This window comes from Triticum aestivum, chromosome 2A, assembly GCF_018294505.1.
Source record: "Triticum aestivum cultivar Chinese Spring chromosome 2A, IWGSC CS RefSeq v2.1, whole genome shotgun sequence".
Lineage (NCBI taxonomy): Eukaryota > Viridiplantae > Streptophyta > Magnoliopsida > Poales > Poaceae > Triticum > Triticum aestivum.
The window spans coordinates 311,978,771-312,002,717 of NC_057797.1; the positions used below are offsets into that span (position 1 = coordinate 311,978,771).

Below are 23,947 nucleotides of genomic sequence, written 5' to 3' on the forward strand. Positions count from 1 at the left end.
CTACCTCCATAATAAGAACCTCGATAGGACAGTTTTGTTGAAGCGAAAACTATAGAACAATTGTTCTATGGTGTATATATATTAAAATAAAAGGAGTTCAATATGTACAAATAAAAGTACTACAGGGAATCAGCCAACTCCATTTTTAACAAACCCAAAAGGCAGCATGGTAAACTAAGTTAGGAACTGATCAATCCAATTTGAAAGCAAAGCTTCAAATTTATTATTGACGCGGTGCTTGAGTAGGAGGAGATCTGTCTTAAGTGCCCTTCTCTAAGCTTGAATGGTAGGAGGCTGTGATCTGAATATTTTCCCATTACGCTGCATCCAGATATTCCAGCAGCCCATGATCAAAATTTCCATTGCAATGTTTGGGGGAAGTGCTTTCAGTGAGCAGTATGATCTCATCAAAGATTGAAATACCCCTTCTTTGTTGACCCAGGATGGAACTCCATGAAGGAAATATGCCCTAGAGGCAATAATAAAGTTATTATTTATTTCCTTATATCATGATAAATGTTTATTATTCATGCCAGAATTGTATTAACTGGAAACATAATACATGTGTGAATACATAGACAAACAGATTGTCACTAGTATGCATCTACTTGACTAGCTCGTAGATCAAAGATGGTTATGTTTCCTAACCATAGACATGAGTTGTCATTTGATTAACAAGGTCACATCATTAGGAGAATGATGTGATTGACATGACCCATTCCGTTAGCTTAGCACCTGATCGTTTAGTATGTTTCTATTGCTTTCTTCATGACTTATACATGTTCCTATGACTATGAGATTATGCAACTCCCGTTTACCAGAGGAACACTTTGTGTGCTACCAAACATCATAATGTAACAGGGTGATTATAAAGGTGCTCTACAGGTGTCTCCAAAGGTACTTGTTGGGTTGGCATATTTCGAGATTAGGATTTGTCACTCCGATTGTCGGAGAGGTATCTCTGGGCCCTCTCGGTAATGCACATCACTTAAGCCTTGCAAGCATTGCAACTAATGAGTTAGTTGCGGGATGATGTATTATAGAACGAGTAAAGAGACTTGCCAGTAACGATATTGAACTAGGTATTGAGATACCGGTGATCGAATCTCGGGCAAGTGACATACCGATGACAAAGGGAACAACGTATGTTGTTATGCGGTTTGATCGATAAAGATCTTCGTAAAATATGTAGGAGCCAATATGAGCATCCAGGTTCCGCTATTGTCTATTGACCGGAGACGTGTCTCGGTCATGTCTACATAGTTCTCGAACCCATAGGGTTCGCACGCTTAACATTACGATGACAGTTATATTATGAGTTTATATGTTTTGATGTATCGAAGGTTGTTCGGAGTCCCGGATGTGATCACAGACATGACGAGGAGTCTCGAAATGGTCGAGACATGAAGATTGATATATTGGAAGCCTATGTTTGGATATCGGAAGTGTTCCGGGTGAAATCGGGATTTTACCGGAGCACCCGGAACCCCCCGGGAGGTAAATGGGCCTTAGTGGGCCTTTACGGAGAAGAGGAGAGGCGGCCAGGGCTGGGCCACGCACCCCTCCCCCTAGTCCTAATAGGACAAGGAGAGGGGGGGCGCCCCCCCCCCTTTCCTTCTCTCCCTTCTCTTTCCCCCTCCCGAATCCTATTCCAACTAGGAAAGGGGGAGGCCTACTCCCGGTGGGAGTAGGACTCCTCCTGGAGCGCCTCCTCCCTGGCCGGCCGCACCCCCCCCTTGCTCCTTTATATACGGGGGCAGGGGCACCCCATAGACACAACAATTGATCAAGTTGATCTTTTAGCCGTGTGCGGTGCCCCCCTCCACCATAGTCCACCTCGATATTACTGTAGCGGTACTTAGGCGAAGCCCTGCGTCGGTAGAACATCAACATTGTCACCACGCCGTCGTGCTAACGAAACTCTCCCTCAACACTCGGCTGGATCGGAGTTCGAGGGACGTCATTGGGCTGAACGTGTGCTGAACTCGGAGGTGCCGTACGTTCGGTACTTGATCGGTCGGATCGTGAAGACGTATGACTACATCAACCGTGTTGTGCTAATTCTTCCGCTTTCAGTCTATGAGGGTGCATGGAAAACACTCTCCCCTCTCGTTGCTATGCATCACCATGATCTTGCGTGTGCGTAGGAAATTTTTTGAAATTACTGTGTTCCCCAACAGTGGCATCCGAGCCAGGCTTTATGCGTAGATGTCATATGCACGAGTAGAACACAAGTGAGTTGTGGGCGATATAAGTCATACTGCTTACCAGCATGTCATACTTTGGTTCGGCGGTATTGTTGGATGAAGTGGCCCGGACCGACATTACGCGTACGCTTACGCGAGACTGGTTCTACCGACGTGCTTTGCACAAAGGTGGCTGGCGGGTGTCAGTTTCTCCAACTTTAGTTGAACCAAGTGTGGCTACATCCGGTCCTGGCGAAGGTTTAAACAACACCAACTTGACAAACTATCGTTGTGGTTTTGATGCGTAGGTAAGAACGGTTCTTGCTAAGCCCGTAGAAGCCACGTAAAACTTGCAACAACAAAGTAGAGGACGTCTAACTTGTTTTTGCAGGGCATGTTGTGATGTGATATGGTCAAGACATGATGCTAAATTTTATTGTATGAGATGATCATGTTTTGTAACCGAGTTATCGGCAATTGGCAGGAGCCATATGGTTGTCGCTTTATTGTATGCAATGCAATCGCCCTGTAATGCTTTACTTTATCACTAAGCGGTAGCGATAGTCGTGGAAGCATAAGTTTGGCGAGACAACAACGATGCTACGATGGAGATCAAGGTGTTGCACCGGTGACGATGGTGATCATGACGGTGCTTCGGAGATGGAGATCACAAGCACAAGATGAGGGTGGCCATATCATATCACTTATATTGATTGCATGTGATGTTTATCTTTTATGCATCTTATCTTGCTTTGATTGACGGTAGCATTATAAGATGATCTCTCACTAAATTTCAAGATAATAGTGTTCTCCCTGAGTATGCACCGTTGCCAAAGTTCGTCGTGCCCAGACACCACGTGATGATCGGGTGTGATAAGCTCTACGTCCATCTACAACGGGTGCAAGCCAGTTTTGCACACGCAGAATACTCGGGTTAAACTTGACGAGCCTAGCATATGCAGATATGGCCTCGGAACACTGAGACCGAAAGGTCGAGCGTGAATCATATAGTAGATATGATCAACATAGTGATGTTCACCATTGAAAACTACTCCATTTCACGTGATGATCGGTTATGGTTTAGTTGATTTGGATCACGTGATCACTTAGAAGATTAGAGGGATGTCTTTCTAAGTGGGAGTTCTTAAGTAATATGATTAATTGAACTTAAATTTATCATGAACTTAGTACTTGATAGTATATTGCTTGTCTATGTTGATTGTAGATAGATGGCCCGTGCTGTTGTTCCATTGAATTTTAATGCGTTCCTTGAGAAAGCAAAGTTGAAAGATGATGGTAGCAATTACATGGACTGGGTCCGTAACTTGAGGATTATCCTCATTGCTGCCCAGAAGAATTACGTCCTGGAAGCACCGCTGTGTGCCAGGCCTGCTGCTAATGCAACTGACGACGTTAAGAACGTCTGGCAGAGCAAAGCTGATGACTACTCGATAGTTCAATGTGCCATGCTTTACGGCTTAGAACCGGGACTTCAAAGACGTTTTGAACGTCATGGAGCATATGAGATGTTCCAGTAGTTGAAATTAATATTTCAAGCAAATGCCCGGATTGAGATATATGAAGTCTCCAATAAGTTCTCAGCTCCAAGATGGAGGAGAATAGTTTTGTCAGTGAACATATACTCAGAATGTCTAGGTACCATAATCACTTGACTTAGCTAGGAGTTAATCTTCCGGTTGATAGTGTCATTGACAGAGTTCTTCAATCACTACCACCAAGCTACAAGAGCTTCGCGATGAACTATAATATGCAAGGGATGAATAAGACAAGTCACGAGCTCTTCGCAATGCTAAAAGTTGCGGAGGTAGAAATCAAGAAGGAGCATCAAGTGTTGATGGTCAGTAAGACCACCAGTTTCAAGAAGGGCAAAGGGAAGAAGAAGGGGAACTTCAAGAAGAACATCAAGCAAGTTGCTGCTCAGGAGAAGAAACCCAAGTCTGGACCTAAGCCTGAGACTGAGTGCTTCTACTGCAAGCAGACTGCTCACTGGAAGCGGAACTGCCCCAAGTATTTGGCGGATAAGAAGGATGGCAAGGTGAACAAAGGTATATGTGATATACATGTTATTGATGTGTACCTTACTAGAGCTCGCAGTAGCACCTGGGTATTTGATACTGGTTTTGTTGCTAATATTTGCAACTCGAAACAGGGACTACGGATTAAGCGAACACTGGCAAAGGACGAGGAGACGATGCGCGTGGGAAATGGTTCCAAAGTCGATGTGATCGCGGTCGGCACGCTACCTCTACATCTACCTCCGGGATTAGTATTAGACCTAAATAATTGTTATTTGGTGCCAGCGTTGAGCATGATAATTATATCTGGATCTTGTTTGATGCGAGACGGTTATTCATTTAAATCAGAGAATAATGGTTGTTCTATTTATATGAGTAATATCTTTTATGGTCATGCACCCTTGAAGAGTGGTCTATTTTTGATGAATCTCGATAGTAGTGATACACATATTCATAATGTTGAAGCCAAAAGATGCAGAGTTGATAATGATAGTGCAACTTATTTGTGGCACTGCCGTTTAGGTCATATCGGTGTAAAGCGCATGAAGAAACTCCATACTGATGGACTTTTGGAACCACTTGATTATGAATCACTTGGTACTTGCGAACCGTGCCTCATGGGCAAGATGACTAAAACGCCGTTCTCCGGAACTATGGAGAGAGCAACAGATTTGTTGGAAATCATACATACAGATGTATGTGGTCCGATGAATGTTGAGGCTCGTGGCGGATATCGTTATTTTCTCACCTTCACAGATGATTTAAGCAGATATGGGTATATCTACTTGATGAAGCATAAGTCTGAAACATTTGAAAAGTTCAAAGAATTTCAGAGTGAAGTTGAAAATCATCGTAACAAGAAAATAAAGTTTCTACGATCTGATCGTGGAGGAGAATATTTGAGTTACGAGTTTGGTCTACATTTGAAACAATGCGGAATAGTTTCGCAACTCACGCCACCCGGAACACCACAGCGTAATGGTGTGTCCGAACATCGTAATCGTACTTTACTAGATATGGTACGATCTATGATGTCTCTTACAGATTTACCGCTATCATTTTGGGGATATGCTTTAGAGACGGCCGCATTCACGTTAAATAGGGCACCATTGAAATCCGTTGAGACGGCGCCTTATGAACTGTGGTTTGGCAAGAAACCAAAGTTGTCGTTTCTGAAAGTTTGGGGCTGCGATGCTTATGTGAAAAAGCTTCAACCTGATAAGCTCAACCCAAATCGGAGAAATGTGTCTTCATAGGATACCCAAAGGAAACTGTTGGGTACACCTTCTATCACAGATCCGAAGGCAAGACATTCGTTGCTAAGAATGGATCCTTTCTAGAGAAGGAGTTTCTCTCGAAAGAAGTGAGTGGGAGGAAAGTGGAACTTGATGAGGTAACTATACATGCTCCTCTATTGGAAAGTAGTTCATCACAGAAACCAGTTCCTGTGACGCCTACACCAATTAGTGAGGAAGTTAATGATGATGATCATGGAACTTCAGATGAAGTTACTACTGAACCTTCAACTAGAGTAAGATCCGCACCAGAGTGGTACGGTAATCCTGTTCTGGAAGTCATGCTACTAGATCATGATGAACCTACGAACTATGAAGAAGCGATGGTGAGCCCAGATTCCGCAAAATGGCTTGAAGCCATGAAATCTGAGATGGGATCCATGTATAAGAACAAAGTGTGAACTTTGGTTGACTTGCCCGATGATCGGCAAGCAATTGAGAATAAATGGATCTTCAAGAAGAAGACTGATGCTGACGGTAATGTTACTGTCTACAAATCTTGACTTGTTGCGAAAGGTTTTCGACAAGTTCAAGGGATTGACTACGATGAGACTTTCTCACCCGTAGTGATGCTTAAGTCTGTCTGAATCATGTTAGCAATTGCCGCATTTTATGATTATGAAATTTGGCAAATGGATGTCAAAACTGCATTCCTGAATGGATTTCTGGAAGAAGAGTTGTATATGATGCAACCAGAAGGTTTTGTCGATCCAAAGGGAGCTAACAAAGTGTGCAAGCTCCAGCGATCCATTTATGGACTGGTGCAAGCCTCTCGGAGTTGGAATAAACGCTTTGATAGTGTGATCAAGGCATTTGGTTTTATACATACTTCTGGAGAAGCCTGTATTTACAACAAAGTGAGTGGGAGCTCTGTAGCATTTCTAATATTATATGTGGATGACATATTGTTGATTGGAAATGATATAGAATTTCTGGATAGCATAAAGGGATACTTGAATAAGAGTTTTTCAATGAAAGACCTCGGTGAAGCTGCTTATATATTGGGCATCAAGATCTATAGAGATAGATCAAGACGCTTAATTGGACTTTCACAAAGCACATACCTTGACAAAGTTTTGAAGAAGTTCAAAATGGATCAAGCAAAGAAAGGGTTCTTGCCTGTGTTACAAGGTGTGAAGTTGAGTAAGACTCAATGCCCGACCACTACAGAAGATAGAGAGAAAATGAAAGATGTTCCCTATGCTTCAGCCATAGGCTCTATCATGTATGCAATGCTGTGTACCAAACCTGATGTGTGCCTTGCTATAAGTCTAGCAGGGAGGTACCAAAGTAATCCAGGAGTGGATCACTGGACAGAGGTCAAGAACATCCTGAAATACCTGAAAAGGACTAAGGATATGTTTCTCGTATATGGAGGTGACAAAGAGCTCATCGTAAACGGTTACGTTGATGCAAGCTTTGACACTAATCCGGACGATTCTAAATCGCAAACCGGATACGTGTTTACATTGAACGGTGGAGCTGTCAATTGGTGCAGTTCTAAAAAAAGCGTTGTGGCGGGATCTACATGTGAAGCGGAGTACATAGCTGCTTCGGAAGCAGCAAATGAAGGAGTCTGGATGAAGGAGTTCATATCCGATCTAGGTGTCATACCTAGTGCATCGGGTCCAATGAAAATCTTTTGTGACAATACTGGTGCAATTGCCTTGTCGAAGGAATCCAGATTTCACAAGAGAACCAAGCACATCAAGAGACGCTTCAATTCCATCTGGGATTTAGTCCAGGTGGGAGACATAGAAATTTGCAAGATACATACGGATCTAAATGTTGCAGACCCATTGACTAAGCCTCTTCCACGAGCAAAACATGATCAGCACCAAGGTTCCATGGGTGTTAGAATCATTATTGTGTAATCTAGATTATTGACTCTAGTGCAAGTGGTAGACTGAAGGAAATATGCCCCAGAGGCAATAATAAAGTTATTATTTATTTCCTTATATCATGATAAATGTTTATCATTCATGCTAGAATTGTATTAACCGGAAACATAATACATGTGTGAGTACATAGACAAACATATTGTCACTAGTATGCCTCTACTTGACTAGCTCGTTGATCAAAGATGGTTATGTTTCCTAACCATAGACATGAGTTGTCATTTGATTAACAGGGTCACATCATTAGGAGAATGATGTGATTGACATGACCCATTCCGTTAGCTTAGCACCCGATCGTTTAGTATGTTGCTATTGCTTTCTTCATGACTTATACATGTTCCTATGACTATGAGATTATGCAACTCCCGTTTACCGGAGGAACACTTTGTGTGCTACCAAACGTCACAACGTAATAGGGTGATTATAAAGGTGCTCTACAGGTGTCTCCAAAGGTACTTGTTGGGTTGGCGTATTTCGAGATTAGGATTTGTCACTCCGATTGTCGGAGAGGTATCTCCGGGCCCTCTCGGTAATGCACATCACTTAAGCCTTGCAAGCATTGCAACTAATGAGTTAGTTGCGGGATGATGTATTACAGAACGAGTAAAGAGACTTGCCGGTAACGAGATTAAACTAGGTACTGAGATACTGACGATCGAATCTCGGGCAAGTAACATACCGATGACAAAGGGGAAAACGTAAGTTGTTATGCGGTTTGACCGATAAAGATCTTCGTAGAATATGTATGAGCCAATATGAGCATCCAGGTTCCGCTATTGGCTATTGACCGGAGACGTGTCTCGGTCATGTCTACATAGTTGTCGAACCCGTAGGGTCCGCACGCTTAACGTTACGATGACAGTTATATTATGAGTTTATATGTTTTGATGTACCGAAAGTTGTTCGAAGTCCCGGATGTGATCACGGACATGACGAGGAGTCTCAAAATGGCCGAGACATGAAGATTGATATATTGGAAGCCTATGTTTGGATATCGGAAGTGTTCCGGGTGAAATCGGGATTTTACCGGAGTACCGTGAGGTTACCGGAACCCCCCGGGAGGTAAATGGGCCTTAGTGGGCCTTTACGGAGAAGAGGAGAGGCGGCCAGGGCTGGGCCGCGTGCCCCTCCCCCCCCTAGTCCGAATAGGACAAGGAGAGGGGGGCTCCCCCCCTTCCTTCTCTCCCTTCTCTTTTCCCCTCCCGAATCCTATTCCAACTAGGAAAGGGGAGGAGTCCTACTCCCACCGAGTCCTACTCCCGGTGGGAGTAGGACTCCTCCCTGGTCGGCCGCCCCCCCCCCCCCCCCTTGCTCCTTTATATACGGGGGCAGGGGCACCCCATAGACACAACAATTGATCAAGTTGATCTTTTAGCCGTGCGCGGTGCCCCCCTCCACCATAGTCCACCTCGATATTACTGTAGCGGTGCTTAGGCGAAACCCTGCGTAGGTAGAACATCAACATCGTCACCACGCCGTCGTGCTGACGAAACTCTCCCTCAACACTCGGCTGGATCGGAGTTCCAGGGACGTCATCGGGCTGAACATGTGCTGAACTCGGAGGTGCCGTACGTTCGGTACTTGATCGGTCGGACCGTGAAGACGTACGACTACATCAACCGCGTTGTGCTAATGCTTCCGCTTTCGGTCTACGAGGGTACGTGGACAACACTCTCCCCTCTCGTTGCTATGCATCACCATGATCTTGCGTGTGCGTAGAATTTTTTTTAAAAATTACTACGTTCCCCAACACTCCAGTAGTCTAGAGAAAATTCACAATCTTCATTGACCCAAGATGAACCTTGATAGTACAGATGTTCATCCCAAGCAAGATATTCCGACAGGTCAGGTTGTGTGTGCTGAAGAAAATTATTAATCACCATCTAGATCATCATTATTATAGAGTTATTTTTATGTTGTGAGCGTATATAACATACAATGAGAAAACATATTAGAGTGATAAGCTCACCACATTGGGATATACTACATTGGGCTGAATGTGTGCAACCAAACATTACATTGTGTATCAACTCAGCCCAAAACCCCAAAATGCGAGCAAAGGGTTCTTACTTCACCAAACTCTATAGTTACTCAAAAAAGCAATCTTCAAAAAACTTTATCGGGCCACAAATACAACTATGCAAGCGAACCAAAATTAATGCACGCAATCAAACATGTTGTAGGTTAGCCCAGTGTGTTTGCTATCGGACCATAAATACAACTATGCAAGCGAGCCAAAATTAATGCATGCAATCAAACATGTTGTACTACGTGAACCCGCATGTCATTCTAGGGTAGAATGTGTCGTACATGCATCCATGCAGGAGAATGGTCTTGGAACTATGTGAGCCCTGTGTGGGTGCTTCAACAGACGCATGAAATCTGGCAATAGTATCTCTGGGGAACGTACAACACTACGGAGAAGGACTTGCACTCTCTACAACAGATGGCGTTGCATTTGTGCTCCTTCCGTTCCGGTGGCTTGTCCTTGCAGAAACTGGCCGGCCTCGATCGATGCTATTCACATAGCGAAGGGTTTGTCTCAAAAGAAAAGATTGCTAAGGGTCGATGCCATCATCTTGTTTTGTTTCAGAGTTAATTACATCTATGGTACATGAACTTGCACGGTGGGTACAAATCCATATATAAAGTTAAAAAATGACACAAACTAGCCCTAAAACTTGTATTCCCGGGACACCTGGGTACAAATTCACTAAATCTCCGTTAATTCTAAGTGTAACACGTCAGAGTGGCAGGATCCCTGCTCTATTTATGTATAGGTCCCACCTGTTCGTGCGGAGGAAAAGAAATAGAAAAACAAAATACCACAACTACAATTCGAACGCGAGACCTGACACAGGTCAGTTGCACGCTCTAGCCAATATAGCACGCACCATTTACACTAGGTAGAAAGTGCGGCTTGCCGCACCCAGCAGCGGTGTTGCCGGATATAGTCATATCTTATCCAATTCATATATAGATGATATTCCTTCATTAAAGAGCTGTCATTAAAGAGCGGTGTTGCAGCAAGCAATATACATTATAAAAACCGATCACTTAGGAGCAAAAGCAAATGCAGCAGTTCACAACACATAAAAATGGTACTCTCTCCGTCCCATAATGTAAGACGTCTTTCAACACTGCACTAGTGTCAAAAACCGTCTTATGGGACGGAGGGAGTAGTAGATTAAGGCTTCATGTCATGATAACTTGTAGTGCGACAATTCTACTTGTGGAAATTCATATCAATAATCCAGCACCAACGAAAAACATGAAACACCATTGCTCAAACCCAACATTTATTTTTCTTGTTTCAAAGCTTAAATAAAAGATTGCACAAATAGTTCATAGTTGTGCAAATCCAGCGTGAATAAATCCTTCTTGTCTAATCCAACATTCACCGAACAAACAAAATAAAAAGGACATGGGAGTGATAGCACAAAGAGGCATCATCGACATTTGAGGCAGAGACATAGGCTACAACTCCTTCAACACGTTCACTACGCCCGCCTTTTGGAATGTCATCCCCATCAATGTATCCTGGATGTTGGGGATGAGAAAGCAATTAGATGTGGATATTCAAAGGCATACCTATATGCGACATATCTCTTCTTTAAAATTTAAAGAAGAATATATATAGCAATAATGCAACACTGAGATTTACATTCAGCAAGCCATAAGGCCAAACAAAAAATAATTAAAGGATGACATGTTTATGCAAGGCGAGCAAGGCTTGAGCAGTGCATCTACTGACTAACATTTACAAAGCAGAAAGGATGCTACATAGGAAACGATTTTAGAAACTGGCTTACATGCAATTTGTGCATTTAGTCTTTAGAGACTAAAGCCCTGCGGGTATTAGGCTGAGACTTTATTTTTTTGCTGGGCATGTGGTCTGTTTCACTGGGAAAGCCACAAACATGAGTAATGCATATAGTTGTACAAGTCTGAACAGCAGGAGGGAGGGTATGTTACTCGTTTGATGTTTATTCCTTTGGTGACAGCGAGCCGACAGTTTTCGTGAGGCTATCCTAGAGATCAATGTCAATTTTATGTAAGATGATATGTGGTATTACAGTAATGCAAGTGAAAAGCCGACCAATACCATGGTTACCTCTAATTCGTTGACACTTTTAGCTGCTGGAGTGCTATCGTCGTTGCTCTCTGAATGAGGCCCTTCCTTTGTCGCGGTCAAGGGGGCAGACCGATAAAAGAAGTTTGATGATCCATAAAAGAAGTCTAACAATCCAACATCCACTCAAATAATAGGAGATAGTAGATGCATGTAGCAGTAACAGTCCAGTACAGATCATGAGTTTCATTACTTGTCATTGGTGTGTTTGTTAGAAAATGTAGCATTAAATACATAAAGCATCACGATGCAGTACAATATACCATGAGCAGGCCATAGTGATAGTCTCAGAGAGTTATTTACAATGCTTTTATATGGCATAGTAGTAAACTATATACTGGGAAATGTATGGGAGCTCTCGGGTGCCACACACCTCTATATGAATATAGTAATAAAAATATACCAGGAAATTTCAATAAAATCTGTAACTTTAGGATATCAAACCTGGGTGCCCATTGTACACCCGTATTTAGTTTCATGGGGAATGGGTGCCCGTGGTATCCATGGTTAAAAAAATACGATCGGCCATAGGATCCATCCAAACAGTTTTTTTATTCATAGAATCTTTTTGACTTTTTTTACCGAGAACACCACCGGCACCCATTCCGCACGAAACTGAACACCGGTGTACAATTGCCACCCAGGTTTGATATCCCAAACTTCCATATACTTTTTAAATTTCCTGGTATTTTTTAATACTATATTCATACACGGGTGTGTGGCACCCGAGAGCCACATATTCTCATCCACTATATAGTTGACTATTAGATTGATGTTGTCAAAATCCAAATCTCGGCACAAAAAGCATGTAAATTTCCAAATCACAAATGAAATCAAGCGCCAAAAGCTCGAATGATGGGGAAACTCAAAAGCATAACCTGTTCTGGAAGTTACAACCATGCAAAAACTGGGCACTGTTTATCTTCATATACTGCCTTGATATCAGACACAACGTCATTTGCATAACATCAACAAGCATTGCTAAAAGTTGCAACTATAAGAAAATAATAACAGGATATCTGGTCAGCTGTACATTTAGACAGGATATCCCACTACAATTTCTTATCAACAAAGGAATTTTCTATTTCTTAGACTATTTTTTTAGTACATCAATAATCCTTAATTTTGGATTAGGCTTGAAAGAGCAGCTCAGCTAGAGATGCTTATGCTCAAAATACAACTATAAGAAAATAATAACAGGAGAATCCATTAAATTTGTGAGGATATCAGTGGCTTCAGACCGATTTCTCTAGCCCCCTAATTTATTATACTTCAACTCCTACCTTGTAGCAGTCATTTCCACAGGGAGACGAAGCAAAACATAAATTCATATAAATATTTTATGGATAATAACTTCCGGTTGGAATCTCTACCAACCTATGATTTAGTTCTACGCAGATTCATAGAATCCATGTATGTAAACATCGATTTTACTCGACAGTTTTCATGTGACTACTCAATCATGATCCTAAAATTATTACAGTTTAGTTTTATTCTAGTTTATATACCTGAACCAAACAACTATGCAAGGGCAATTCCGGACCATGCCCATCAAGAAAAGCACCAGATATGTTTCCGTCATAAGAAATTGTCAGACATGCCCATCAATGATCTCACATTCTGTATCACTGAAATAAATTTAGCATCACAAAGGATTCCTTGTAAATTTGGATCCACAGTAGGGAAAAGATATACAAATACATAAGAAAGCTAGAGAATGTAAAACACAAAAACAGTCCTCCATTGCATCAGTTTAAAACATGCATCAAGCAACAGAAAAAGGCTCATGCTTGGTCTATGATGTCATCTTCATAACAGAACTGTTCATTTCCTTTCTTTTTGAGGTAGCCAATGCTGTTAATTTTACAGGAGAAACATAGAGCACGGGCCTTACCCTTGTGACAATGTAAGATTCACCGGGAAATTGATTGTTCTTTCCATACAATCAGAAAATCATTCCTATTTCCACAGGTAACATTGCCAAAGTATATATAACCAATCTGGGAAAAGTGAGGAAAAGATTACAAAATTTAAATACATATTTAAAACATGCATCAATTTATCACAGGCAAAATCTGGGAAAAGCTTACAAAATTTAAATACATATTTATATTAAGTAAGAATAATCAGAATTGACTTTTTGCTTCAGTTTACTGTCCCTTCTTTATTAATTACAATAAGGAGTAACATATACAATAGGAGGAATTTTTTTTCAAGAAAACGCAGAAGATTTGCGTTTCATTGCATTGAAAAGGAAGGGGTTTCAGTTACATCCTCCTAGGAGGCAATTATACAGTGTGAGGGTGCTGCAATTAGTGTACATCCCAGGTCTGGGGAATGAGAGCACGCAGCCCGACGCGCCGGCTCTGGCCCAAAGGGTCGCCTCCTCCTTGATCTTTATCCAGGAGCGTAGGTATAGAAGGGCTAGCTTTGTCAAAGACGCAGTCGTTCCGATGCTTCCAAAGCATCCAAGGAATGAGTAGTGTCGCCGAGGCGAGGCCCTTGCGCATAGGCTTGGGCGTGTGCTGCCGCACGGAGAGCCACCAGGTGCTGGTTGATGGCTCGCCATCAAGCGGGTTGTAGGGAACCCTTAGCCAGCTCAGGATTTCATACCATACCTGCCAGGAGAACGGGCAGGCGAGGAGGAATTGGAGGAAGTAGACTTTACTATACATAGCTGCTACCTGGTTATCGACACTGTCATATATCATTTGAAGATTAAAAGAACTAAAAACAAATGCCATAAAATAAACAGTTATATTAACTCTAACCACACGATTGACAAAGAAATGACATTGTGGGCATATGAATCTCAAATGGCCGTAGGATCTGAGTGACTGATACGTCTCCAACGTATCTATATTTTTTGATTGTTCCATGCTATTATATTATCTGTTTTGTATGTTTTATATGCATTAATATGCTATTTTATATTATTTTTGGGACTAACCTATTAACCTAGAGCCCAATGCCAGTTTCTGTTTTTTCCTTATTTTTGACTTCTACAGAAAAGGAATATCAAACGGAGTCCAAACGGTATAAAAATTTACGATGATTTTTGTTGGACCAGAAGACACGTACGTGACTTGGAAAGAGGGCCAGAAGAGTCCCGAGGAGGCCACAAGCCTCTAGGGCACACCCCCCGGGGGGGGGGGGGGCTGAGGGCTTGTGGGCCCCTCAGGAGTCCTCCAACCCTAAAACCACTTCTATATATTCTCAAATATTTCCCAAACATCAGAAGCGTCCACCAAAATACTTTTCCGCCGCCGCAAGCCTCTGTTCCTGTGAGATCCCATCTTGGGACCTTTTTTGGCACTCTGCCAAAGGGCGATTCGATCACGGAGGGCCTCTACATCAACCTTGCTGCCCTTCCGATGAAGCGTGAGTAGTTTACCACAGACCTACGGGTCCATAGCTAGTAGCTAGATGACTTCTTCTCTCTCTTTGATCTTCAATACAATGTTCTCCTCGATGTTCTTGGAGTTCTATCCGATGTAGTACTCTTTTGCGATGCGTTTGTTGAGATCCGATGAATTGTGGATTTATTCAGATTATCTGTGAATATTATTTGAGTCTTCTCTGTACTCTTTTATGCATGATTTGAGTCTTCTCTTCGAACTATCGGTTTTGTTTGGCCAACTAGATTGGTTTTTCTTGCAATGGGGGAGGTGCTTAGTTTTATGTTCAATCGTTCAATCTTGCAGTGTCCTCACCCAGTGACATAGTAGGGATGGCGAGGTACGTATTGTATTGTTGTCATCAAGGATAAAAAGATGGGGTTTATATCATATTGCTTAAGTTTATCCCTTAGATATCGTCACAACTTTACGCTTTTCTATCAATTGCTCAACAGTAATTTGTTTACCCACCATATGCTTTATTCAAGAGAGAAGCCTCTAGTGACACCTATGGCCCCCGGGTCTATTTTCCATCATATATTTTCAGATCTATAAAACCAAAAACCTTAAAATACCTTGCTGCAATTTATTTATATTTAATTTATTTTGCCTTTTATTTATCTTTTATATCTATCTCTATTAGATCTCACTCTTGCAAGTAACCGCGAAGGGATTGACAACCCCTTTTTCGCGTTGAGTGCAAGTATTTGTTAGTTTGTGTAGGTGTGTATTGGAGACTTGCTTGTACCTCCTACTGGATTGATACCTTGGTTCCTAACAGAGGGACATACTTATCTCTACTTTGCTGCATCACCCTTTCTTCTTTAAGAGAAAAATCAACGCAAGCTCAAGAAGTAGCAATGACTATCAGTAAAATCACACCTACCATGTGTTGTATGTTAACTGATCATCCATACTCGAGTAATCCTTTGCTCACATTAATCTGCTGGCACATGTTCTGAAGCTAACACACAAAGAGCTTAGCCCAGACAGATTGAGACTAATTCATCGAATGGAAGGATATGTACTAACCATTAATTAAGAAAAATATTATGCAAAAAATCAAAGTCTACAGGCCACTAACTAAACTGAAAGGAAACTCAACTTTATATTTTTTTACCAATTGTTCTGCATTAATCTAAAGCTCTTGTTATTTCATTTATCCAACTCGAACCATCTTACATGTAAAATCATAATATGCTTCCATGGTAGAACACGTTTAACTTATCTTGTCGCTGAACATATTCAGAAGGCCTCCTTCAAATGAGAAATATTGTGTGATTCTCATTGAAAACGAAAATACATGTGTAACGCCCGGATAATCAAGCTACAGTAATCCCTCGCTAATCGTGCCACGTCATCCCGATTACTGTTGCTAGACGTCCTGGTTCAAACCGCGTCAATTTCAAGCTCAAACAAATGTCAAGCGGCAAAAGTTTTCAAAAATTAAAACTAAAATGTTCGGTGGTTGTCAAATATTACAAAGGTAATTGCGGTGAAGTAAACACATTTTTAGAAAATGTCTAAATAATTTAAACTGATTTAAAACAGAAAAGTAAATAAAAAAAAAGAAAGAAAGAAAGGAAGGAAACACACACACCCCCCCGCTGGACCACCCGGCCCAGCCAGCGGCCTACCAGGCCGGCCCAAATCCCCACCAGCCCCAACCGGCCCACCCCGTACCCCATAACCTCCCCCCCCCCCACTCCCCACCGACAGCCCCCCCCCCCCACCCCACTCCCCCCCGAAATATCCCCCCTCTCCCCCGATCTGGATCGGGAGGAGACCACCGCCGCCGCCAGGCCCCGTCGCCGCCGAACGCCGCCTCGACCTCCTCCTCGCCAGTCCTCCCCAACGGCCGTCAAGCCCACTGCCCCGTCCCCTACTTCCCCCCCGTGAGCTCCCCCTTCGCCCCCCCTCTCCCCCTAGGTCGCCTCGGTCGTCGCCCTCCCCGCCCGCGGTCGACGCGCTCCGGCGCCACCGTCGCCCGCGCCCTGCCGCGCCGGACCGTCCCGCCCCCGCCTCTCCTTTCCCCGACCGGCTCCACCACCGGGCCCCGACGAGCTTCACCGCGCCCGGGCACGCGCTCGCCGCGCCCGCGACCTCCCGTGACCGCACCCCGGCCTCCTCTCCCTCCGATGACGCTGGCCCCGCGCTCCCCCGCCTCGGCCACGCGTCCTGGCCACCGGCCTCCCTCGCTGCGCCTCCGTCCCCCTGCTTCCCCGCCGGCGCTCGCCCCTGCGCCCCCGCATCCTCCGCACACGGCCGCGGCCATGGCCGATGGCGCCGGCCCCCAGCGCTCCTCCGCGCGGCCGCCTTTCCACAGGCCACGGCCGGCGCGCCCCGCTTCGGCCCTGGCCTCGCCGTGGCCACCGCCCCCTGCTCCGGCGCCTTGCCGGGTCCGCCCGCACCTGGGCGTGCGCCCGCTCGGGCCGCGTCCTGCGCCCGCGCCCGCTAGGCGGCGCCCGATAGGCCCCTGTGCCTATGGCACGTGGGGCCCGCCCTGGAACGTTTTAGAAAAAAAATTGAAAAAAATATATTAAATAAATAAATAAATAATAACTAAAATAATTAAAATATTAATTAATTAATTAATTAATTAATTAATCCTGATTAGATTAACCTAATCACTAATTAAATTAACTAATCTCTAATTAACCTAATTAGAGGTTGACAGGTGGGTCCCCCTGGACCCACATGTCAGGTTGACTAGGTCAACCGTCAACGTTGACTGCTGACGTCAGCATGACATCATGCTGATGTCATAAATCCATTTTCGAATTAATTAAATAATTGATTAAATTCCAGAAATTAATAAAATCTTTAGAAAATCATATCTTTTAATCCGTAACTCGGATTAAAATATTTTCAACATGAAAGTTGCTCAGAACGACGGGACGAATCCGGATACGCAGTCCGTTCGTCCGCCACACCCCCCTGACCTATCGAACTCGCAACTTTCCCCCCCTCCGGCTCCGCTGCCCGAAAACACGAAACCCCGGGGATATTTTCCCGGATGTTTCCCCCCTTAACCGGCATCACCTCATACCACATTAGGGCACGCCTAGCATCGTTACTTGTCATGTCATGCATCGATATGCATCTGTTTACATGGTATTCATTGTTTCTTCCCCCTCTTCTCTCCGGTAGACTACGAGACCGACGCTGCTGCTGCCCAGTTCGACTACGGAGTTGACGACCCCTCTCTCTTGCCAGAGCAACCAGGCAAGCCCCCCCCCCCCCCTTGATCACCAGATATCGCCTATTCTACTCTATACTGCTTGCATTAGAGTAGTGTAGCATGTTACTGCTTTCCGATAATCCTATTCTGATGCATAGCCTGTCATTGTTGCTACAGTCATTGATACCTTACCCGCAATCCTACATGCTTAGCATAGGATGCTAGTATTTTCATCTATGGCCCTACATTCTTGTCCGTCTGCTGTGCTATACTATCGGGCCGTGATCACTCGGGAGGTGATCACGGGTATATATGATACATGTGGTGACCAAAGACGGGTCGGCTGGTGGAGCACCCGCGAGTGGATCTTTGTGGCGGAGCGACAGGGCAGGTTGAGTCCGCCTAGGAGAGAGGTGGGCTTGGCCCTGTTCGGCGTTCGCGGATACTTAACACGCTTAACGAGATCTTGGTATTTGATCTGAGTTGGCTACGAGCCTATACGCACTAACCAACTACGTGGGAAAGATATGGGCACTCGGCGTCGTGGTATCAGCCGAAGCACTTCGTGACGCCAGCGACGGAGCGGCACGCGCCGAATTGGACTGGAACACCACTAGGCTAGGTCTGCTTTCGGCCGCCCACGCAACGTGCAGGTGTGCTCAGGGCGATGGGCCCAGACCCCTGCGCGCTTAGGTTTAGACCGGCGTGCTGGCCTCTCTGTTGTGCCTAGGTGGGGCTGCGACGTGTTGATCTTCCGCGGCCGGGCATGACCCAGGAAAGTGTGTCCGGCCAAATGGGATAAAGCGTGTTGGGTAAGTTGGTGCACCCCTGCAGGGAAGTTAATCTATTCGAATAGCCGTGATCTTCGGTAACAGAACGACTTGGAGTTGTACCTTGACCTTATGACAACTAGAACCGGATACTTAATAAAACACACCCTTTCAAGTTCCACAGACAACCCGGTGATCACTTTTCCACAGGGCGACGAGGGGAGGATCGCCGGGTAGGTTTATGCTATGCGATGCTACTGAAGATGCTACTTGAAGATGCTACTTGGAGGACTTCAATCTACTCTCTTCTACATGCTGCAAGACGGAGGCTGCCAGAAGCGTAGTCTTCGACAGGATTAGCTATCCCCCTCTTATTCTGGCATTCTGCAGTTCAGTCCACCGATATGGCCCTTTACACATATACCCATGCATATGTAGTGTAGCTTCTTGCTTGCGAGTACTTTGGATGAGTACTCACGGTTGCTTTTCTCCCTCTTTTCCCCTTTCCCTTCTACCTGGTTGTCGCAACCAGATGCTGGAGCCCTGGAGCCAGACGCCACCGTCGACGACGACCCCTACTACACCGGAGGTGCCTACTACTACGTGCAGCCCGCTGACAACGACCAGGAGTAGTTAGGAGGATCCCAGGCAGGAGGCCTGCGCCTCTTTCGATCTGTATCCCAGTTTGTGCTAGCCTTCTTAAGGCAAACTTGTTTAACTTATGTCTGTACTCAGATATTGTTGCTTCCGCTGACTTATCTATGATCGAGCACTTGTATTCGTGCCCTCGAGGCCCCTGGCTTGTATTATGATGCTTGTATGACTTATTTATGTTTTAGAGTTGTGTTGTGATATCTTCCCGTGAGTCCCTGATCTTGATCGTACACATTTGCGTGCATGATTAGTGTACGATTGAATCGGGGGCGTCACATACATGCCTCTGCTTTCTCCTTGGAATCTAAACACACAACAATTGCCATATTTAATTCACTAAAATACATGCCTAATGTCTCATATTATTTCATCATTTTAGTACATACCCCTGAAACATACAGCAACAATATTCATATTTAGCTCAATCCACGTGAGCTCAAAATGCATGGTTCTTAACATTTTTGATAATTACTGGCTAGGACATGTAGTGCGCATGCAGGAGCTGCAAAATACACTATATATGTTGCAAGCTCATGACAAAGTATCTGATCTATGGACCGATCAGCGCACGCACACACACACACACACAGAGAGAGAGAGAGAGAGAGAGAGATGGGGATTGTAGCATGTACTAACCTAGGTAGATGCCAGGTCTCCCGCCACCCTTGGCACTCCCGCCCGCCACTCATGTTTGGCATCACAATATGGACTGCAATAGATATATGGAAAACATGGAAAGTAACAACAAAAGTTGCTAATCATGCATTTATACCCTATCCATAATAAAAAAAACGTCGATTGAGAAAAAATCAATGCTATCTATATATGCACCTCACTTTGAATAACGTGATACCTTTCAGAAGAGCAACAAGCTCATCAAATCCCATGGAGTCCAAATGTAGCAATGACGCAGCTTGAATTTTTACAAACCCACAGCAACAATTTTTAGGTAAATACATTGTACAACAAAAGCAAAGGAAATCCAATATGTGTATTGTGCAGAGTTTCAAGCAAACAATCTGAGCCTAGAGCAGAACACATGCACCAACATTGAAGTACATATGCAACCGATCTATACAAAATTCATAAAAAAAACAGAAACTCAACATTTTTGTTGACAATGAGAAAAACATGTCAATGTATTTTTTATTTGCTATGTTTCCTTGAGATGGAGGGGGGGGGGGGGGGGGGGGGCACGCTTGTTTCCAGTTACTATATCATAGAGAGGGCAAACACCTTTTAGTACAGTCAGTTCAATACCAAGTTGAGAGCAAATCAAAGAGCATGGATCACCCTTTCTTCCGGTTGCTATATGAGCCTTCCCACCCATACTAATGCCAGCACCCAAATCAAAATGATCAGACAAAGCATAGTCTGAACACATGCTGAAGCAAACACCGATCTGATGAACAAACATCTCACTAAATATTTCTATCTAAACATAGCATAACCACATTATAGTCAAATCATCATTTGCTAAACCAATAACTATCAGCTCTGCTAAACCGGTGCTCCTGGTGTGGACCAGCCTAATGAACCATCGACCATCAGTAGGGATAAAAAAGCATCTCGTATACCTGGGGTGGTGGGGATGATGTATAGACAGCTTAGTGTGACGCCTTCTTGATGTTGAGGCCGGTCGCAACATGGACGCCGATGACGCTGCGTTCCCACATGCTCATCTTCATTGCCACCACTCTCCTTCATGTGCACATAAATTGACCTGACAAAGAAGTCAATGGAATATTTTTCAAATAACTACTAATATGGAGCACTGCATTTGATACTTTTGGATTTTGCTAAAAGAGTAGACCGTGTACAACTAGTTAGCTAATGATGATTGCTAAGAAGACAAAATTCAATCTAAAATAAACTGGATCAGATCAACGGTGCAGCCCCTCACCTCAGGAAACTATAGACACAATTCTATGAGGATCAACATCTGCAATTCTTGCATTTAGTCCAGTTAACTCTAGTCAGTTCCATGGATTTCGAGTCGCTCGACTAGTCGCGACTAGTCGACGAGTCGCAGTTCCAGGGCCAACTCAGCCTCTCGACTCGACTCCTGGGATGAGTCGAGCGACTAGCCTCGACTAGTCGCGGTTTTTTGGGTCGAACGACTCGAGGCAGCTGTGGATTTGGAGCACTCTCCCGCCGCCTGCTGATGCTGCTACTGTGCTGCCTCGCTGTTGCTGCTGCTTCTGCACCCCCGCTGCAGCGCTGGCCGCCGCTGCTGCTGAAGCTGCAGCGGCAAGAGGAGCGGGCTGGGAGGAGGAGCGGTGGCAAGGGAGCTGCTGCGGGGGAGCTGAGGGATCCATCGCTGGGAGGAGGAGTGGTGGACTGGTGGCAAGAGAGTGGCTGCAGAATGTGTGGCGGTTGTGGTGAGGGAGGAGGGAGTGTGGATGGTGGATTAGGTCACGGGAGGAGTATATAGCTACTAGATGGGCTTTTGGGCCACAGGGAAGTGCATAACTAGTGGCCCATCTCTTAGTTGGCCCTGGTTACTGCTGCTGGTGGTGTGCTCCTCCCCTGGTTACTAATGCTGTTGTGCACTTGTGCTCCTCCCCTGACTGCCTGCTGCTTAACTCACGTCGACTCATTGCCATGTCGACTCGTCAACCGTGAGTCTAGACTAGTCACGACTAGTCTAGAGTCGCCCCCTCCGAGCGACCCGTCGACTCATCGACTCGAAAACATTGGTCAGTTCCTGACAATGCCCTACCTCAGACCTGCTGGTTTTAAAGCCTGAACTCAAGAATTGTCACCGCAATATACAACCAACACTGAAATGAATTTACTTAATCCATATAATGAGACTCACTAGGTAATGCCGAATAAAAATAGTAGCTCTATATCTTAACCAAACCACAGTGCAAATATTTCCCACAAATCACAATGAGCAGGATAAGAACACCATGACAAAAACAACAGCTCTACATCTTAATCAGCACCTCATCCCTACCTCGTCTCCCTGTTTGCCTCCTCCTTCTGAATCTCACCGCTAGTAGTACACTGCAGTCGGTCGACCGATATAGATGACGAGGATGTTGCCGCAGTGGAGAAGCAGAGACAGGGAACCGAGGTCGCAGGGGAAAGCTCTCACCCGAGGAGCAGGATGCGTCAGCGTGCGCGGTGGGTAGGTGGGAGCTCCTCGAAGGAGGCGCTCTAGAGGATCTGCCGGTGTGAGGACGACGACAATGACTACGTGGACGGTCTCGGCGGCTGGCGCTCCTCAGTGCCTCCTGTGCAGATGCCTCCTGGGACGAATTCAGGCAATTCATGAGTGCCCTCATCATTGCAGGCAGCAAGTCCTGCATCTTATCTCTGCTGCATTAGTGGGCAGGCATTGAACAAGATTAACGGTAGTGCTCAGTGCGGCGATGCGAACATCAGGCGAGGTCGGTGCGCCAGGGCAGATGCTAGAAGGTTGTGGATGGTCTTCAAATGGTCGAGAAGATATTCGGTGATGTAATCCGTGAGGCGTGCGAAGATGAGCAGCACGGACTCCTGCAGGTTGGGCGCCTCGGGGGTGGAGGCCGCACGAAAGAGGAACGACAGCAGCTCGGCCCAGGTGTTCTCCGAGAGGAGGAGCGTGGCGAGCTCGTATATGGCATTGCAAACCTTCTTGGCGATGGGCTTGGGGGGGTCGGATTAGAGCGCGGCGAGGAGGTGGGCCTTGAGCGTGCCCTGGCCGTCAAGGGAGAGCAGGGGGCAGAGCGGGGGCGGCGCGGCAACGGAGGAGTCGGAGGAGGCCGTCGGGGAGAGGAGCTTGCGGAGGAGGGTGGCGGCTATGGCGTGGAGCTCGGTGGGTGTGGACGGCGCGGCGAGCGAGGGGGCGAGGCGCAGCGCGAGGGGCTCCAGGTGGGAGCCGCAGAGGCGGTGGAAGGCAACCTCGGTGGCGGCGCGATCGGCGTTGGAGGCCGACATGAGCGTGGAGAGCAGCGCGTCGAACGCCGCCGGGTCGCCGACCAGCAGCGCCGCGGCCTGGTCTTCGGCGGATGCCATCGTGTTCCTCGTGCTGCTGCTCACGCTTACATGTCCAGGGAAGAAGGAGGGTGTGGCGGGGTGAGGGGAATGGAGCGAGCGGCGGCGGCGGCAAGATCCGCTACTGGAAAGCAAGGGGGGAGCGGGGTGGCTGGGGCAAGAGAGAGAGTGAGAGGCGTGACGGGAATCTGAGGGCCTCTTTGATTCACAGGATTTTGAAAATATAGGAATAGAAAAAGTATAGGATTGCACTGACATGTCAATTTGAATTTTATAGGATTAGCAAAAAGTGTTTGATGCCACATGAAAAACAAAGGAATTGTAAAAAGAGATTTCATAGGATAAATTTTTATGGGATCCAATCATATGAATCAAAGGGCCGACATAGGAAAAATTCCTAAGGATTTCAATCC

The 23,947-nt window shown here is 45.2% G+C and overlaps 1 protein-coding gene across 23 annotated transcripts; it reads right to left on the minus strand.

Moving 5' to 3' along the window:
• Positions 1-10,639: 10,639 nt before the first annotated feature.
• Positions 10,640-23,710, minus strand: LOC123188591 (uncharacterized). Of its 23 annotated transcripts, none has more exons than XR_006494939.1 (9): positions 22,513-23,710; positions 20,404-21,273; positions 20,187-20,259; positions 15,832-15,903; positions 13,442-13,547; positions 11,530-13,175; positions 11,391-11,446; positions 11,228-11,318; positions 10,640-10,955 (listed from the first exon to the last, which is right to left on the minus strand). XR_006494939.1 is itself a non-coding variant. In XM_044600748.1 (5 exons), exons 2-5 carry the CDS (start codon positions 21,255-21,257, stop codon positions 17,400-17,402), a joined length of 312 nt encoding a protein of 103 aa, XP_044456683.1. In that variant the 5' UTR covers positions 21,258-21,273; positions 22,513-23,710; the 3' UTR covers positions 16,886-17,399. The 23 variants fall into 23 exon arrangements, 1 of the variants encoding a protein (XP_044456683.1); XR_006494938.1 differs by having other exon boundaries at positions 15,832-15,909; XR_006494942.1 differs by lacking the exon at positions 15,832-15,903 and having other exon boundaries at positions 21,128-21,273.
• Positions 23,711-23,947: the final 237 nt, after the last annotated feature.

What these genes read in the sequence shown, in the direction of transcription:
- LOC123188591 (XM_044600748.1), bottom strand. Translation starts at nt 21,257, where the DNA reads ATGAAGGAGAGTGGTGGCAATGAAGATGAGCATGTGGGAACGCAGCGT. An exon ending in GCTTGTTGCTCTTCTGAAAG is followed by an intron (nt 20,260 to 20,403) that starts GTATCACGTTAT and finishes TATCTATTGCAG; the next exon opens with TCCATATTGTGATGCCAAAC. An exon ending in GAGACCTGGCATCTACCTAG is followed by an intron (nt 17,449 to 20,186) that starts GTTAGTACATGC and finishes AAAACGTTCCAG; the next exon opens with GGCGGGCCCCACGTGCCATA.